The following is a 19,884-nucleotide window of genomic DNA, read 5'->3' as shown; positions in this document are numbered from 1 at the left end:
TAGATTTTTATATATGTGATCAAATTTCTTTATTTCTATAAAGGATAGCATACTCTAGGTAATCTTTTGCAGTTTACATTTTCCACTTAATAATATACCCTGGAAATAATCTCACATTAGTTCATTGAAAACTTCCTCATTCTTCTTTATTGATGCATTATACTCCATTTGCAGATGTATCATAATTTATTTTACTACTTCCCTACATATGGTCATTTACGCTGTTCTTAATATTATGTGGCTGCAAACAACACTATTGGAGAAGGAAATGGCAACCCACTCCAGTGTTCTTGCCTGGAGAATCCTAGGGACGACGGAGACTGGTGGGCTGCCGTCTATGGGGTTGCACAGAGTCGGACACGACTGAAGCGACTTAGCAGCAGCAAACAACGCTGAAATAATCAATGGCTGTGTATTTTCATGTTGCTGGAGGTTTATTTTAGGGTACATTCTTAGACATGGGACTGCTGGATCAAAAGAGTACAAGGGTAGCTTTCTTAGGTATTGTCAAATTCTCCCCCAGTAGGGCTGTACCAGTTTGCATTCTCATCAGCAATGTATTGTCATAAATTTTCACCAGCATGATAGGTGAAAAATGATATCTCAGGATTGTTTTAATTTGAATTCCTTAGAAATATTTTCAATGCAGATAGACAAAGGGCGTTGAGGGAAAGCTCAGATGGACAGACAAAACCTTCACAAAGAGATAAAATCGAACTTAGGAATGTCCTAACAAGGGATATATGTATACCTATGGCTGATTCATGTTGAGGTTTGACAGAAAACAGCAAAACTCTGTAAACCAATTATCCTTCAATAAAAAATAAATAAATAAAAAATTAAATAAACAAAAGACTAAAAGTCACTTACGGAGCTTAGGAAAAGATGATGCTTCTGAAGCACTGGAGAAAGTTAAGAAAAGCTGTTTCTGAAGTGTTAAAGAAAGTGAAAAACACTAATGCAAAGATTGACGTGGCCCAATGGAGATATAAAGGGAAACAGAACACTATCTGTAGTGCATAAGATAGGCTTAAAAAGACTGACTTATTTCTACATGAAAGATAAAAGGCTAAAAAATTATGCTCTGAGACTTCCTTGGTGTCCAGTGGTTAAGACTGCTTTCCAATGCAGGGGGTGTGGGTTCAATCCTTGGTCAGGGAAACAACATCCCATAGGCTGTGGGGTACAGCCAAAAATTAAAAAAAAAAACGTAATACACATTAAAAATTTTTTTTTAAATATGCTTAAAGCAGACTTGATGTCTTAGAAAAATCTGTCTTAACAATAACTGTGATCTAAAAACCAGCAACAAGGGATGTTAAAGCCATGTAGCTCAGCAAGATTAGGAGAGACTGAATATGGATGGTTGGGACAGCAAAAGCAGAGTATGGTGACCCACCTAGGCCACGAAGTCCCTGGTAGGGACTCTGATCTACTTAAAACACCAAGAATGAAGAAGAGCTTATGAAACATTCAGTTTTAAGAATAGGCAAAAAGGATGGCTTTAGAAATGATCAAACAATGATTATATGAATGATCAAACCATCCAAGTGAGATTTTTATATGTGGGGGAAAAATAAAACACCCAAAGAAATTTGTCAAATGTCATATTGCAAAATGAATAACTGACCTGTGACAAACAGGCCTCCAGAATGAGGCTGAAATGATAGTCCTGGTCAGCAGTGACGAAGCAGTCATTCTAATTTCAGTAAAGTTTTCAATTCTATTTCACAAGCCAAAATTTAGACCAGAGATTAAGGAGGCTTTTTTTTTTAAAACCTAAGAAGTCTTTAGAATTAATTTATATTAAGGTATAAATAACAAGTACATGGATAAAATGCAATCAGGAAGTATTAATTCATAGGTAGCTTAAGAGCTGGACTCTGGGAAGTTAGCACCGATAAGGACGAGTAAGTAGGAGAAAGAAGGAAAATAATCAGGCAAATATTAATATATTGTGTTTCTTTTGTGCTCTAAGTATCACTTAGACCCTGGAGATATAATGATAAATAGAGGGGAAATCCCTGCCTTTAGCTTGTCTGGGAAGAACAGTGACAACGTAATGAAATTTTTATCAGTTCAGTTCATTTCAGTCGCTCAGTGTCCGACTCTCTGCCACCCCATGAATCGCAGCATGCCAGGCCTCCCTGTCCATCACCAACTCCCGGAGTTCACTCAGACTCACGTCCATCGAGTCGGTGATGCCATCCAGCCATCTCATCCTCTGTCATCCCCTTCTCCTCCTGCCCCCAATCCCTCCCAGCATCAGAGTCTTTTCCAATGAGTCAACTCTTCTCATGAGGTGGCCAAAGTATTGGAGTTTCAGCTTTAGCATCAGTCCTTCCAAAGAAATCCCAGGGCTGATCTTTTTTATAGTAGTACATAAAAAAATTTTTATAGTAGTACATAAAAAAAAAACAAAGTAGTGGACTGAAAATGGGCAGAGATGGGGACAAGTCTCACAGAAGAGGTGATCACTGAATAAGAAAGTCTGTTGGTGGAAAGGGTAGGCGTGTGTATTAGAGGACAGTTCAGGCAGAAGGACCAGTACTTGCAAAGGGACAGAGGTATGGTGGACCCATAACAAGTGGTATTTTAAAAGTCATGTTGGATTCCAGTGAGGCACTTAACATCTCCCTAAAATCATCATATTTGCAAATAACACAAACGGGGACAGGGTATGAGAATGGTGTTTGGAATGACATGATGAAGCTTCCAAAATAACCCTGAAATCTCAGAGAAATGAACTGAATCTCATTGCTCCCTTTTCTTGTGCAAGAAGAGTAGCAGGCATAAACACAAAATGCAGAATGGCAGAAAAGGTTAGGTGCGGCAGAGAAGTTCCACTGAACTATAAAGTGGGGAAGTAACCAGTGAACAGGGCAGTTCATTTCACAAGAGAGGTCAGGCACCGAAAAACAAACAAGAGTCAAGCCAAAGAAGCTTTTTGGATTCTAGCACTGGTTCTGCTGTGTAATAAATATTGGATTCCAAGGAAGACTGATCAGGTAAACCTAGGTATCCTCATCTGTCAAAGGGAAAGAATTATCTCTGTGTATGTGCTGTCATGTCCGGCTCTTTGTGATCCCATGGACTGCAGCCCACCAGGCCCCTCTATCCATTAAGATTTTTCAGGCAAGAATACTAGAGTGGGTTGCCATTTCCTCCTCCAGGGGATCTTCCTGATCCAGTCACCAAACCCATGTCTTCTGTGTCTCCTGCATTGCAGGTGGATTCTGTACCTGCTGAGCCATTGGGGTGGTTCTTAAGCCAGTGATATCTGGGAAGGCTGAAGAGCATTCTAACAGTTATAAGGTGACCTAAGCTGGAAGTCCTAAGGCAGGGTGTCCTATATTGAACCTGAACTGAAGGCTGGGAGGTGATCTCCAAACTGCTTTCTACCACCCACGTGATAGATGATTATAAGGAAAACAATCAGCTGCTCTCTATTTCTGGGAAAATGAGAACAAGAAGAAAAAGAACAAAAGAAAATGGGATCAAATTGCAGTGTGAAGACTGTTAAATAATAGAATGAATTTGTCCCGGAAGTTCTGGGTATGCCTTTTGGGAAAGTCTTTAGAAAAAATCTGTCTGTCCAAGATGGTTCTGGGCAGGGTCACCAGCTGTGGCTGCAAGCGGTTGGATGAGCCAGATGTCATTCCAGTGCCCTTCCTATCTCTGGTTTCTGCAGTTGTATAATCATGTGCATCAACGGAGTAATACCTAATTACCCCATTTATATACTTTATGTGTCTATTAATATGGACAACAGTTTCCTTTCTATTTTACTAGTAAAGTTTTGAATACAAATGTGACTCGGCCTCTCCCCATTACAGCTCTGCATTCAGAGCTAATTGCCTCACAGAACACTTAAGGAGTCATTTTTCATTATGATGGTGAGCAAAGGGAAGGCAGATGGCAGAGTCATGTTATTGATTTGATGATCCTTCCCTGGCTCCTTGAATAAATGGAACTGAATGTGTGGTCATTGTATCCATACTTTTAGAGCCTTCAAGGTTCAGTTCAAATTATGTCAGACAGAAGGATCATGGGGCAAAAATCCATTTATTCCTCCAAGGCTTCTACACGATAATCCCAGGGACCATGTAGAACTCAAACCACCTCCTGGGTGCCTGGTGGACTAATTTAGACTCCCAGGTCTTAAGGAAAAGGATGAGCTCTCTCTTAAGTTTTGTTGGTGCTTTAGCTGAACTTGCTGCCTGTCAGTTAGGGATGTTGGCCCAATTCAGATGGACTCTGCTAATTTGCAAATAAGGTGGGGGTAGGATAAACTGGGAGACTGGGATATACACACTGCTACATACAAAACAGATAACACTAATGAGAACCTACTTTATAGTTCAAGGAACTCAGTGTTTTGTGGTGACCTAAATGGGAAGGAAATACAAAATAGAGGGGATACTCCTTCTGATGTACAGCAGAAACTAACATGATCTTGATAAAGTTATTCTATTCCAATAAAAAATAATTTAAAAAATTACCCTTATGGAAGAAAGTGAAGAGGAACTAAAAAGCCTCTTGATGAAGGTGAAAGAGGAGAGTGAAAAAGTTGGCTTAACACTCAACATTCAGAAAACTAAGATCATGGCATCTGGTCCCATCACTTCATGGGAATTTGATGGGGAAACAGTGGGAACAGTGGCTGACTATTTTGGGGGGCTCCAAAATCACTGCAGATGGTGACTGCAGTCATGAAATTAAAAGACGCTTACTCCTTGGAAGGAAAGTTATGACCAACCTAGACAGCATATTCAAAAGCAGAGACATTACTTTGCCAACAAAGGTCCATCTAGTCAAGGCTATGGTTTTTCCTGTGGTCAGGTATGGATGTGAGAGTTGGACTGTGAGGAAAGCTGAGCGCCAAAGAATTGATGCTTTTGAACTGTGGTGTTGGAGAAGACTCTTGAGAGTCCCTTGGACTGCAAGGAGATCCAACCAGTCCATTCTAAAGGAAATTAGTCCTGGGTGTTCATTGGAAGGACTGATGCTAAAGCTGAAACTCCAATACTTTGGCCACCTCATGCGAAGAGTTGACTCATTGGAAAAGACTCTGATGCTGGGAGGGATTGTGGGCAGGAGGAGAAGGGGACGATGGAGGATGAGATGGCTACTGACTTGATGGACATGAGTTTGAGTAAACTCTGGGAATTGGTGATGGACAGGGAGGCCTGGTGTGTTGCGATTCATGGGGTCCCAAAGAGTCAGACACGACTGAGCGACTGAACTGAACTGAACTGAACTGAAAGTGAATGAAAGGAGGTAAATCATTCACTTTCAGAAGGCTATTAACTCTTTCCCCGAGAGCCCTTAGAGAAAGATGCTCTGGTGTTTTAAGGCATTAATTAATTATAATCAACATTTACCTTTTTTAGAACCACATTACTACTACTGCTGCCTGTTCCTCCACTGTCCATTAAAAACTAAGGCATAGCAAACTCACAAATACCTTTGGTCGATAGTAAAAGGTAGGATCTGGGACTAAATCAGCTAACAATGTAACAGAATTTTGATGAAAACGTGAGTGTACTCCTACTGGATTTATTAAGGAACCACTGGTCCTCTGAAGTGGTCCTAAGAAAAACATTTAGATGAGAAGACAGAATTCCCAGGACCCTTGAGCCACGTTTTCTTAGCATGAGAAAGAAATTTTGTCAGTTTGCTGGTAAGGAGACATATTTCCTCAAGTTACTTAATTCTCCTTTTTGGATCTAGGGAGTTCCTTTCTGTATGCCTTCTGGTAAGAAGTGGATTGTTATTATTTTTTTTTTCAGGTTATATTTTTCAACCTGGCTTAAGGAACAGGAGGAAGAGGCAAAGTCCCTTCCTGCATGAGGGATGCAGAGAGTTTGGTTGTAGTTCCTGTCCAGTGTTAACCAGAGACAATTCTCGCCCCAAATCTGGCTCTCCAAGTTTCTTCTGCAAAATGTGGGACAGAACTAAGTGATTTCTAAGGCCATTTCCAAAGTTCCAAAAATTCTAAAATTCTCTGATACTCAGGCCACCCAACTGTCCTTGTTGAATGCAGGAAGTAGCCTTCTGCTGCTTCTGCATCGATTCAGTAGTGTCCGACTCTGTGTGACCCCATAGACGGCAACCTACCAGGCCCCCTTGTCCCTGGAATTCTCCAGGCAAGAACACTGGAGTGGGTTGCCATTTCCTTCTCCAATGCATGAAAGTGAAAAGTGAAAGTGAAGCCGCTCAGTCGTTTACGACCCTCAGCGACCCCAGGGACTGAAGCCTTCCAGGCTCCTCCGTCCATGGGATTTTCCAGGCAAGAGTACTGGAGTGGGGTGCCATTGCCTTCTCCAAGCCTTCTGCTAAATTCCCCTAAACCTATGTAATGCAGGACTATTTAATTCATAATCAGCTAAAAGTAAAATGTCTTTTTATTGGCAGTTTTTATATACACCATGGTGTTAGCTATCAAAAGAAATACCTATGGGGTCAGGGGTACTGATTAAGCTTTTGCAGTTTATTCATGCCCACAAAATTCTTATTTTGTTGTTTTTTTGCTTCAAAGGCAGCTTGCCTATTCCAAACAAATCTTGATTTTCCCCTTTGACTTTGTAAGTTGATTTGCTGAGTTGATATTTTTTCCTATTTTTCTCTTTGACCACAGTAATTATTTACCAGTCATTTCTAGAAATACCTGAAAGGGGTGGCACGTGGGAAGAAAAAAAAAAGAGAGAAATGTATTGACCAGGCTTTCAGTGCTGATGGTCTCATTTTTCACGTCCATAAATTCTGACCATTTATGTGAGTTTGTTTCTAATTACTCTATCTTGAAAGTATTCAAATCAGTTAATGTTTAGGGTGTTTCACTCACTTCTGCAGTATGTTTAATTAGCCATGTTCACTATGCTTCAAGTTTGTTGTCTTTATTTTCTTCTTTGGTTCATTTATACATTATCAATTTCTCTCAACTGACAATAATACAAAAATAAACTAATATCTCAAATAGGAGAACGAAGGCGATGTCACTTCACAGTGACCCCGGTCAGTAAAAGGAAAAGCTTGCCAGCTTGTACTATCCTAAAAAGGCACATGGCTAACCTCCAAATCCCCCCTACCCCGCCGCACCAATCCTGCAAAAAAAAAAAAAAAGATTTGGAAAGAGCACAATGGTGTGAAATTTTCTGGTTTTAAATTCTGGCTCCATCACTTAATTACTACGTGGGTAAGTAACATGGTTTTCCTGATGGCTCGGCAGGTAAAGAATTCTCCTGCAATGCAGGAGGCACAGGAGACACAGATTCCATTCCTGGGTCAGGAAGATCCCCTGGAGGAGGGCACGGCAACCCACTCCAGTGTTCTTGCCTGGAGAATCCCATGGACGGAGGAACCTGGCAGAACACAGTCCAAAGGGTCTCAAAGAGTCAGACACAGCTGAGCGACTAAGCACGAGTACACGTGCACAGGCAAAGAAGCCCCGTGAATTAATTTCCCTCATCTGTGAAATTAAAGTGATAATATATATATTCAACAAACATAAAGAACACAGAGTAGACTGGGCTAATGGTGTGGGTTAATGGTAACAGCTACACCAGACACTGATACTTTTTATTTGCCAGATATATTTTGTGAGGTTATTTGTTCTGTGTATAAGTAATATGTGGACATTTATTTCACAAGGTTCAGTATATATTTTTTGGTCATAAAGGGTGGACCTGAGTTGTGCTCTTTCAAACTTAAATAAAATGGTTTTGCAAAAAGTTATTATGGAAGAAAGAAATCAAAGTCCAAATTACAAAAATAAAACAATTTTATGATAGGTTTAGTACATGTTACACTGAAAATATAATGTTTTATTATTTTGTGTCATCTTTCACTAATATTCTGATTTTTCTTGAACCTTAAATCTGAGCAAGTAAGTTTTATAGATATTTTTTAATCAGAGGTACAGTGTTGGGCTTGATTTTAGTCCCTAAGAATGTAGCTTGACTCCTACATGAATCATAAAAGCATAAGGTCCATTCTATCAAAGATTATGGGCCTGTAATTATACTCATTAAAAATAGACAAAAATAATTAAAAAATGATTATGGGCCTGAAGTGAAATTTTACCTAGTAAAGTTTACAGTTTTGTAGTATATATCTACATATTTTCTACATATGTTTTGGTAAAGAAGTTCTATCACTTAAGGATGATTTTTACTCATTAATTGAACACTTATCAAGCAACTCCTAAGTACAAAGAATTTGTTAGCTACAAGGGATCCAAAGATAAACTGAGATATAACCACTGCCCTCAGAGAGCTTAATACCTGGGAGGAAAGTTTAAACAAAAGTACACAGTGACTTTGATACATATCACAAAGCAGTAAAGAAATGACCCAGCAAATTGTGTAGGATTTCATGAGCACAGGTCACATTTATATGGAGGAAACTGAAAAGGCTCCATGGAAGAAGTGGCATTTGAACTGGGCTTTGAACACAGGCAGCTGAGAGGGAGAGGGCATTTCAGAACAAGGGACAACAGTGAGCATGACAGATGACATACACACACTCATGAAATCACAGGAAGAAATACACAGGTGGAATCCCAGTCATAAAGACCTTCTACCCAGTCATCGTTCTTATCTCCTAGATGAGGAAACAGGGCTCAGGAGGTTAAAATCATTGCACATGGGCCCCAAACTAGCCAGAGGTGCCATGCTCGTGGGCACTGGCAAGGACGCCATGCCTGCTAACCCTGAAAGAAGGCTGGACAGAGGTCAAGGAGGGCCTTACATCCCAGAGTGAATGTCTGGACTCACTTCAACAGGCAATGAAAAGTTAGCAAAGGACTGGAAGAAGCACAAGCTGGAATCAAGATTGCCGGGAGAAATATCAATAACCTCAGATATGCAGATGACACCACCCTTATGGCAGAAAGTGAAGAGGAACTACAAAGCCTCTTGATGAAAGTGAAAGAGGAGAGTGAAAAAGTTGGCTTAAAGATCAACATTCAGAAAATGAAGATCATGGCATCCGGTCCCATCACTTTATGGGAAATAGACGGGGAAACAGTGTGAGACTTTATTTTTCTGGGCTCCAAAATCACTGCAGATGGTGACTGCAGCCATAAAATTAAAAGACGCTTACTCCTTGGAAGGAAAGTTATGACCAACCTAGATAGCATATTCAAAAGCAGAGACATTACTTTGCCAACAAAGGTTCGTCTAGTCAAGGCTATGGTTTTTCCAGTGGTCATGTATGGATGTGACAGTTGGACTGTGAAGAAGGCTGAGCGCCAAAGAATTGATGCTTTTGAACTGTGGAGTTGGAGAAGACTCTTGAGAGTCCCTTGGACTGCAAGGAGATCCGACCAGTCCATTCTAAAGGAGATCAGCCCTGGGATTTCTTTGGAAGGAATGATGCTAAAGCTCAAACTCCAGTACTTTGGCCACCTCATGTGAAGAGCTGACTCATTGGAAAAGACTCTGATGCTGGGAGGGATTGGGGGCAAGAGGAGAAGGGGACGACAGAGGATGAGATGGCTGGATGGCATCACTGACTTGATGGACATGAGTCTGAGTGAACTCCGGGAGTTGGTGATGGACAGGGAGGCCTGGCATGCTGCGATTCATGGGGTCGCAAAGAGTCGGACACGACTGAGCGACTGATCTGATCTGATCTGATGAGAAAGGGAGTGAGAGAATTGTGCCTTCCTTTGGCAGAAGTCCAGATGGGAGGCAAACAGGGCCCGAGCAAAACATGGAGGGAGTGAAAACGGCAGAAGGAAGTCTGCTGTATCTGCCTCAGGGGTAAAACCTAAAGAGCTTCGTGGCTACAGGGATGTTGAAGGGGAGAAGAGAAGGAAGAAAGCTAACTCCAAAGTTTCAAACTTGAGCCACTCAGAAATGGACTTTACAAAAACAGTAAATTCAGGGGACTCCCCTGCTGGTCTGTTGGCTAAGACACCATGCTCCCAATGCAGGGGACCCAGGTTCGATCCTAAGTCAGGGAACTAGATTTCACACAGCACAACAAAAGATTCTGCATATCCTTAGCACAACCAAATAAATAAATTTAATTAAAACAAAACAAAACAGTAAATTCAGAGGAGGGGAGTAGGGGGCAGTAATGGGAGAGAGGGAAGGAAGAGTGACTTTACATTAAAACTGGAGAAAATCCAGTGATGGCTGAAGATCCATGGAGTTGGGAGTTAGCATCTGAAAAGTTCCTGCAATGAGCAAAGAGAGCATCATCCTAAAGAGAGAGGGTGGAGAAGGATGAGAAATTGGCTCAGGACCAATCCTTAGGGAATGCCCACCTATACTTGGAGTGCTGGTGAAGCAGGCAATGAAAACATGGGAGGTGCCCTACATCCATTATCTCAAGTAAATTCTCAGTAGGCACCTGTGATAGATCGAGGCGAAGAACACCAGAGAGAGTTTCCAGAAGGTGGAGAGGCAAGATGGGGAATATTCAACAGTCAAACACCACAGAGACACAATGACAAGAACTGAGGAAAGGGCATTTTAATGACTGTGTTTACCGTTTTGCTACTACTGCTGAAAGATATGCAAGCTTATCAATTGTACATAAGTTTTATTTCACCTCTTTCTCATAACACTGTCTATTCTTCATTCACAAAACTTAACCTGTTTCACAATTACAGGTTTATTTGCATGGTTATTCGTTTCTGGGCCTCTCCACACAGGCACTCACATCTGTGGGGGCAGGGACTCTGTTTTGTTCTCTACCATATAATACAGTGCTTGACCTGTAGCAGATATTTTTACATGTTATTTTTAATAAATAAATATAACAAATGAAGATGCATAATAACTATACTTTGGAAAGAAGATAAATTCAGTTTCTTCTGTAGATTTTGTTTACTTTGAATATCAGAGTTTTTTGAGACAAAGTCATATTATTCACAATAGTCCCAGACATTTGTTCTTATCTCTGTTGCACCCTGGGCTCTCTTTCCTCATTTTGTAGTTTATTTTGCCACGAGTGCCCACTGTTTCTTCCTTCTTTATGAAGACCCATATGCTGGATGAGACACTAGTGGTAAAGAATCCTCCTGCCAGTGCAGGAGATGCCAGAGATGTGGGTTTGATCCCTGGGTCAGGAAGATCCCCTGAGTAGGAAATGGCAACTCACTCTGGTATTCTTGCCTGGAAGATTCAATGGACAGAGGACCCCGGAGGGCTACAAGCCTGATGGGGTGACAAAGAGTTGGACACGACTGATCACGCACGCACACTGCATATGCTGGATGTAAACAATGTCTGAACTTGAGGTTAAAAGGTAACCTACGTGACAGATTGTTCTAATAAGTTGTGATACAATTCAGTGGTTTTATTTCTTATTCCAGCTACCTCAAACAAACAGAGTGCTAAGGTCAGATCAACAGGTGTGTTTCTGTAATTTGAAGATACTGTGGCAGAGTTATGGAAGGAAAACAGAGAGTCCTAAGGGACAGAAAACTGTAGAAGCTTCTGGAAAATGTAAATCAGTTAAAAAAAAAAAAAAGGCTTCAGAGGCCTGAGTGCTGCACTGAGAGTCAGCAGACCTGGAGTCTGTTTCCAGTCCACCTCAGAGACCCTCAGTCTCTGACTGGTGCTATGAGACTCCTTTACTCACTGAAGTAGGGCAACATGAATGATCTGTCTTATCCAAACATGCTGCAGAGACTGGGAACTAGACTTTTTAAATAAAATTAAGAACTTTTAAAACTTTTTAATTGGAGGATACTTTACAATATTGTGTTGGTTTCTGCCATACAGCCACATGGATCAGTCATAGGTAAACATATGTTTCCTCCCTCTTGAACCTCCCTCCTACCTCATCCCACTCCTCTAGGTTGTCACAGAGCACCAGATTTGAGCTCCATGCATCATACAGCAAATTCCTACTGGCTAGCTGACTTCTCTAGTGGCTCAGCTGGTAAAGAATCCGCCTGCAAATGTGGGAGACCTGGGTTTGATCCCTGGGTTGGAAAGATCCCCTGGAGAAAGGAAAGGCTATCCACACCAGTACTCTGGCCTGGAGAACTCCATGGACTGTATAGTCCATGGGGTCACAAAGAGTTTGACACGACTGAGCGACCGTCTAGTGAAGGCCAGTGGTCATGTATGGATGTGAGAGTTGGACTGTGAAGAAAGCTGAGCGCCGAAGAATTGATGCTTTTGAACTGTGGTGTTGGAGAAGACTCTTGAGAGTCCCTTGGACTGCAAGGAGATCCAACCAGTCCATTCTAAAGGAGATCAGTCCTGGGTATTCATTGGAAGGACTGACATTGAAGCTGAAACTCCAATACTTTGGCCACCTGATGTGAAGAGTTGACTCACTGGAAAAGACCCTGATGCTGGGAGGGATTGGGGGCAGGAGGAGAAGGGGACGACAGAGGATGAGATGGCTGGATGGCATCACCGACTCGATGGACATGAGTTTGAGTGAATTCCGGGAGTCGGTGATGGATAGGGAGGCCTAGCGTGCTGCGATTCATGGGGTGGCAAAGAGTTGGACATGACTGAGCGACTGAACTGAACTGAACTGAGCGACCTTCACTAGTATTCTTTCCTGGAGAACGCCATGGACGGAGGAGCCTGGAGGGCTATGTCCATGGGGTTGCAAAGAGCCCAAGATGACTGAAGCGACCACCAGTTTCACTTCACAATGTGTATGTTATTTTTTTAGTTCAACGATTGGTGCTAGTTACTTTTATTCCCTAACATGTAATATATGGAATATAGTTTCTTAACTGGTCTTGAGCAGCTGGAAAGGCAAGTTAAGCTACACCTCAGAAACAATTTATTGCTCTTCTTACCCCAAACTGGCATGATTTAGCATAATGGATAGTAGAACTGTACAACAGGAATGGAGTGAAACCCATCCTAGGAATCAAACCCAATCCTGTCATCTCATACACGTAAAAATACGACCCAGAAATGAAAAGACTTGGCCACCCAGTTAGCTGGTGGCAGAGCTGGATCTGGACTTTGGGTGGGACTTGTGACTCACACACATATGAGCTAAAGTTGTGGTCCTAATAACATGTGGCCCCATGTTCTTAATACCAAATGGAGTCATATTTTCACTAGCAGATATGTCGCAGCATGAACATATTTGCATTCTATCAAATTCCTATAGTTAAGTCACCAGGAAGGAGAAATTTACCTTTCTTGTGCCTTAAACCCAATGCTTAGCAGAACCTCCATGTCCTTCCTCCTTCATCTGGATATAAAGCTTTTTCCAGAAGAAGAGCAATTGAGAATCCCACTGTATCTTTATCCAGAGAAGCACAGTGATAAGGCAGAGTCTTGGCTGCTGAGGATCTAGGTGGCCTTGAATTTGACTTCGGGTTTACTCACTCACTGGCAGTACTGGCCCTTGGATGAGTCATTTAATCTCTCTTGAGTTTAAGGATATATATTTTTTAATTTGTAAAAGTGGGATAATAATAATTACTTCTCAGATTCATTAAGAGGATTAAACAAATTAGTGTATATAAAGAACCTGCTTCAGAGCTCTCTTCCCTCTTGTTCTGCTTTTTGTTATCCTTTCTTTTCATCTGATCAAATCAAAGTTCTCTTCTTGTCATTATTATCCATGATACTGTGGGTAGACTGTCATTTTAAAAATCGTACAATATTTCTAGATTTTTCAAAATAACCTGGTCAGCCTGCCAAAACTTCAAAGCCTTAGGGAAAAGAATTTCAAAACCTTAGAAATTCCAGTAGCTTTCATTTTGTTTGTTTTGCCAAACATGAAGCCAGATCAGGGCAAAATTCTACATTTTAAGTTAAGCACCTAACTCCTTTCGGGCAGTGGACATTTGGGCCACCAGATTTTTAATCCAGTGATAAAAGTTAATCTGCTTCATATTAGTAAGAATCCATAAACTATGAAATCAATCATCCTCCATCACAAAGTGACAGCAATCATGATCATTTTCAATTTATGCTTTTGAAGAGCTCTCTTTGTCCACATTTCATCTTAATATGACTATAAAATGCGTGGGGACCTTGCTCTGCAAGGTGACGGGTGATATGCTTGCCCTGCTTTCATGGGGACGTCAGCCTTTCAACCACTCTGAGGTCAAGAGAAAGTGGCTGTGTACATATGTCCACAGCAGAAATCCTGCTTTAGCCCAGAGAGTCTGGCGTGGTTGGCAGTGGTGGTTCATAGGAAATACAAGGATGAAGCAGCAGGTTTACAGAGCTAGGGAGCAGGGAACCTAATTAGCCCAGCGCCAGGAGTGCCAAAAAGCCTATTTAGTATTTTTTGCTTTTCTTCTTCTAAGCTACCTAGAGGGAGAATTGCTCATAAACATCTACATGCATTATATGGGAAAAAAAAAAAAAAAAGACTACTGAATGGAGTAATCTAAAGGATGAATCTGCAGTTTCTCTTCTGACGTCTGCTAAGATGAGCCACAGAAGGGACTCCATGCATTTTAGACAGACACTAAAAGGGCCATGTCTAATATTACTTGCTAAATAATACTGGAATATCTGCTGGTAGAAAGAGCATAAAGTCCAAAGACAAGGCCATGCTTTGAATTAAAAAAAAAAAACAAAAAAACACACTAGTTGCTACTTAAAAGAGATGGCCAGAACTAACCTTTGCTTTTTTTCCAAATCACTTATTTGTTAGTGCTGACATGTAGGCTCTGAGAGAAAGCCACCATGCTCGCAGGATGCTTCCGCCTTCTCCATATCCTCAAACTCATCCTTCTCTTAAATGCTTTTATTCATGGTAATGAAGAGTGCATTATGAAAAGCATCTTTTGACATTTAGGAAGCTATGTTTCAGAAAAGGGCCTGATTAAAAAATTAGAAATCGTACAAAGTACTGCAAGAGGACTTTTAATCTAATAATTAATGTTTATTCATCACTGAATAGATACATTCACATTAGGAGACATAAACAGCCCAAGAACCGAGAGAAGACTCTGGGAACCCTGTCCTTTACACAGTGGGAATGGCGTTTGTCCATGAGGCTCCTCCTCCACTTTCTTCTTAACTCCCTCTCACCTCTAACCCTGCACCAATGCTGGAGGAGGCTCTTCAGAACATAAGGCTCCTGGTGGTACAATTAGAGAATCAATGAATGGATTCTAGTCCAACTGCTCATTTTATTATTGCTCACTGAGTCTCATAGATAGAAGTGGTTGCTCAAGGTCATGTTTCCCAGGTCTCCTATCATTATCATCAAAAATATTTATGAACTGCTTTCTATACACTGTGATAAGCAGAGACACACATCTTTATCTTCCTGTCAAGGTACGAGATGAACCGAACATTAGCAATGAGATAACCAATGTCAACATTTCCCTCTGAAGAGCCAATATGGTGCCCAAACTATCAATGGAATGCATTTCTTCTCAAATACTTGATGATACTATGGTAAGTTTCCATTGACAAGGTACACACAAAATTATCTTGATGAAAAGGGAAAAAAATAAGCCATTTAGTTTGCATACTGGTGTCAACATTTGCCTTGATTAGAGAAAACGCGTATGTGAACATTAGAAAATTTCTATTGGCATTGTCTTTTTTACCCCTGGAAAGTCAAGAGTTTTTCTTAAAAAACATATTGTTTCCCACATCTTACCATGAAAAATTTCAAACACACAGAAAAGTGGAAAGAATTTTACAGTGGACTCCAGGATTCACATCACCTAGATTCTACGATTAACATTTCTTTACTTGGTTTATATCTTCCATCTGCTCATCCTACTATCCACCCATTAGTAATATTATGTCCTTTATGCATTTCAAAATAGACTGCAGACAGAAGACAACATTTTATTTTGAAGGAGTAGAATCAATGAGTTTTCCTAGTCCTATACAATTGGCTAAAAAAATTATTTTTTTTTCCAAGGAAGAACAAACTCATCCTGAATGGTGCACACAGATACTCAACAGAGTTCAATGTATAGCCACTATAAACAGTGTGGCAAATTAGCTCAAGTTTTTGTCTACTTTTATTAACCCTGTAGATGTTTTCAGTACTCCTCCAAATGTTTGACTTTGTGAAGACATGGGCTGTAGATTACAGAAAAATAAGCTCTCTCCTATAGATCATAGGAGAAAATTACCTGGAATGTTAGTAATAAATATTTTTGTTGGTGTTTGGCTCTGTACTCTAATACTTTCTAATTATTCCTTGAGTGTAGGAATACAGAGATTTATATACATAAATTCCTTTCATTTATAAAGTGAGTTTTATGATACCTATAGCTCATGCTTGTCATAAGGATCAACCATGAAAAATAGGAAAACACTTGGTAAGGAGTAAAAATCTGTGTGCATCTAATATAGCATTATCATTAGTAATTGCAATGCACCTTCATAAAACACAGCTGAGGTAATGGTCCCCACTGCTGTTCGGCTTTTTCAAATCAGTCAAATAGATTTCAAAGGTTAAAGGGACAGAGTATTGGCAGTTGCCTTCACTCTGCCTTTCAGTACGTCATCTTGTCAAGGATCTAGAAGAACCTTGGTGTATATCGCATAGACTTGTTTTCATTAGCAAAGTGTTTGTTTTGGACATCATCCCATCCTTGAAACAATCCTTCCATTAGCTGGGCACACTACCTATAATTATCCATCTTATCTGACCAGTGCCAAGGTATTCTGTTCACTGCATCCCCTTTACCTTGGTGGTTCTGAAAGGAGAAAGGGGAGGCACTCAATTCAACATACGAGAAGGTTTATTTCATTGAATAAAACAACTACAAATGAACTGTGGGTAGAAATTCCTACAACAGGATATCATCAGGCACCATAACTGACAAGTTTGGAGGTGATGGAGATCTTCTGTTGCCATACGGAAAAAAATATATTACATGAATATCTTAAAATTTATAAGCTATAAAGTAGGGTGGTTTCCATTTTTGTATCTTGTTGGGCACAAATCGAGAAAGTAAGGAGCAAGGTCAGAGCTAACTAGGGAATTAAGGAAAGAAAAATAAGCAGGGAGATGAGTTCATCATCAATTTCCATTACTGAGAACCTGCCCACATCCTTGCACTTTATTTTACCCTTAAGGGGAATTGAAGAGAAAGATAGATTTGAAATCACCCTTACCCTTAAAAAGCATCCATTTCACTAAGAGTTGTTTAGATAAAACAATTGGGAGAAAGAACAATTAGAAACTGTGATCAGAAAGAAGAGGATATGTACAAAGAGAAATAGACACACTTTCTGATTTAGCAACAAGTTATACTCAACATTGGGCATGTTTACAATATAGACAATGGTCAAAACAATGGGAAGATCTCTAAGAGGATACATGGAGTTACTTCAAATTTAAAATATGCTTTTTATGCAGGAAAACAAATATCAGAGGAAAAGGCTGGCTGTGCTCAACTAAAGGCGAGGGTCCCCAGGTCTATGAACCACACCTGGCTGGTGCTAACAGCAAGAACATATTTTAAATGTTCCAGGATGGATGCATCAAGCTCTTATCCTCTGATGCCACAAAACATTCCAAACATGCAAGTGAGTTCCTTAATTAGATTCCGTATTTATGAAGCAAGCTTCTAATCGCATTTATAATTTGGCAACCTATATGATACACATACTGGGAGAAAAGTAGCTGCCCAAAAGGGTCAAGAACTTGTTTTCCCCGCTAGTGAAAGTACTCCTTGTAATTACAATGACCAACTGAAGTGTGTGTGTATATACATACATACATGTGTATATTACATACAAATACACACATATATTCAATATGCATTTCTAAGACAAACATTGGCAAATCTGAATTTATAGCAAGGCAGATAGTGAGATACTTGGATAGAAGTTGTATTCTAATAAAATTTAACCATACTCTGAATTAGAACCTTGCAAATATCTTTATTATGCTGTCTGGTAGTATTGTTTATTTCTTCTGTTCCGTCTACATGTTTTGCTTAACTGTTGATGGTGCCTCATTCATCTTACCTGACTGCCCAGGGGGAGGGGCACCTGATGGCCCTCGCGGTAGACAAAGAAACACGGTCAGAACTGCAGCTCTGTTCCCAGCACAGGGTTCAATGGCTATTGGTTTGGGTGCTCCCTGAAAAAGAAAACCCATTCTAAATTTGCATTGTTTACACGATACTGTTACTCTACTTTTCTCTTATGCTTCAGGCAGCTAAAATGTACATTCTTAGTAGTTGAAGAGACACCACATTTCAATTTTTAATAGTTCAATTGAGTATTTTATTGTAGTACTATTTTGTTTTTTTTTTTTTTTTTTTTGTAGTGGTGGTCATTTACATTTGGAAAACATTTTTCTTGGGACATGTTAGCATGTGTTTTTGCAATTTTTGAAAAGTGCTCATTGCTTTGCTCTATTTTCATCTTTTTTTCTCTAACAGTTTATTTTTTAGTGAAGTGAGGTTTACAGAAAATTAAGAGGAAGCTATAGATATTTTCTATCTATATTATTTATCTTTTATTTTTATATATATCTATCTTATTTAACTTGTATGCAGAGTACATCATGAGAAACGCTGGGCTGGAGGAAGCACAGCTGGAATCAAGATTGCTGGGAGAATTATCAATAACCTCAGATATGCAGATGACACCACCTTTATGGCAGAAAGTGAAGAAGAACTAAAGAGCCTCTTGATGAAAGTGAAAGAGGACAGTGAAAAAGTTGGCTTAAAGCTCAACATTCAGAAAATGAAGATCATGGCATCCGGTCCCATCACTTCATGGCAAATGGATGGGGAAACAGTGGGAACAGTGGCTGAACTTTATTTTTCTAGGCTCCAAAATCACTGCAGATGGTGATTGCAGCCATGAAATTAAAAGACGCTTGCTCCTTGGAAGGAAAGTTATGACCAACCTAGACAGTATATTAAAAGGCAGAGACATTACTTTGTCAACAAAGGTTCGTCTAGTCAAGGCTATGGTTTTTCCCGTAGTCATGTATGGATGTGAGAGTTGGACTGGGAAGAAAGCTGAGCGCCGAAGAATTGATGCTTTTGAACTGTGGTGTTGGAGAAGACTCTTAAGAGTCCCTTGGACTGCAAGGAGATCCAACCAGTCCATCCTAAAGGAGATCAGTCCTGGGTGTTCATTGGAGGGACTGATGTTGAAGCTGAAACTCCAATACTTTGGCCACCTGATGTGAAGAGCTGACTCATTTGAAAAGACCCTGATGCTGGGAAAGGTTGAGGGCAGGAGAAGAAGGGGACGACAGAGGATGAGATGATTGGATGGCATCACCGACACAATGGACATGGGTTTGGGTGGACTCCGGGAGTTGGTGATGGACAGGGAGGCCTGGCATGGTGCAGTTGATGGGGTCGCAAATAGTCGGACACAACTGAGCAACTGAACTGAACTGAACTGATAGATATTTTCCATAAACCCACTGCCCCCATGCACAGCCTCCCTGATTATTAAGATCCCCACTAGAGCAGCACATTTGTAAAAAGTGATGAACCTAGAATGACACATCTCTAGCAACCAGAGTCCTCAGTTTACATTAGAGTTCACTCTTGGTGTTGTATGTTCCATGGGCTTGGACAGACATATAATGACATGTACTCATCACTACAGTATCATATAGAACAGTTTTGTGTGCTCAGTCGCTTCAGTCTTGTCTGACTCTTTGCGATCCCATGGACTGTAGCCCATTAGGCTCCTCTGTCCGTGGAATTTCATCAGGTAAGAATACTTGCTTGAGTGGGGTGCCATGCCCTCCTCCAGGGGATCTTTCCAACCCAGGGATCAAACCTGTGTCTCCTGCACTGCAGGCAGATTCTTTACTGCTGAGCCATGAGGGAAGCCCATAGAGTAGTTTAACTGCCCTTAAAGTCCTTTGTGCTCTGCCTGAAACTCCAGGAAATTACTGATCTTTTTATTGTCTCCATAGGTTTGCCTTTTCCAAAATATCATAGCATATAGCTGAAATCATACAGTA

At 40.5% G+C, this 19,884-nt stretch overlaps 1 protein-coding gene across 7 annotated transcripts in view; it reads right to left on the bottom strand.

The window, feature by feature from the left end:
* Window positions 1-19,884, bottom strand: part of ATRNL1 (attractin like 1) — an 810,133-nt gene that overhangs the window by 114,780 nt on the left and 675,469 nt on the right. For 4 of the 7 annotated variants that reach the window (XR_015155896.1, XM_086379578.1, XM_086379584.1 and 1 more), the window contains one exon: window positions 17,910-18,024. The exons of 1 other annotated variant lie outside the window; for it this stretch is intronic. Coding sequence is in view for 4 of the 6 variants with exons in the window: in XM_086379578.1 (XP_086235704.1) it covers window positions 17,910-18,024 (115 nt within the window). In the remaining 2 variants the exon portion in view is untranslated. Of the gene's footprint in view, window positions 1-14,809; window positions 15,043-17,909; window positions 18,025-19,884 lie in introns of those variants that run through there. 2 more of the 7 variants (XR_015155897.1, XM_086379579.1) reach the window with 1 other exon arrangement.

This window comes from Bos grunniens, chromosome 26 (assembly GCF_055505025.1).
Source record: "Bos grunniens cultivar Pamir isolate PY7600 chromosome 26, Bosgru_T2T1.0, whole genome shotgun sequence".
Lineage (NCBI taxonomy): Eukaryota > Metazoa > Chordata > Mammalia > Artiodactyla > Bovidae > Bos > Bos grunniens.
The sequence above is the reverse complement of the archived record's forward strand: the minus strand, read 5'-3'. Positions and strand labels throughout refer to the sequence as shown.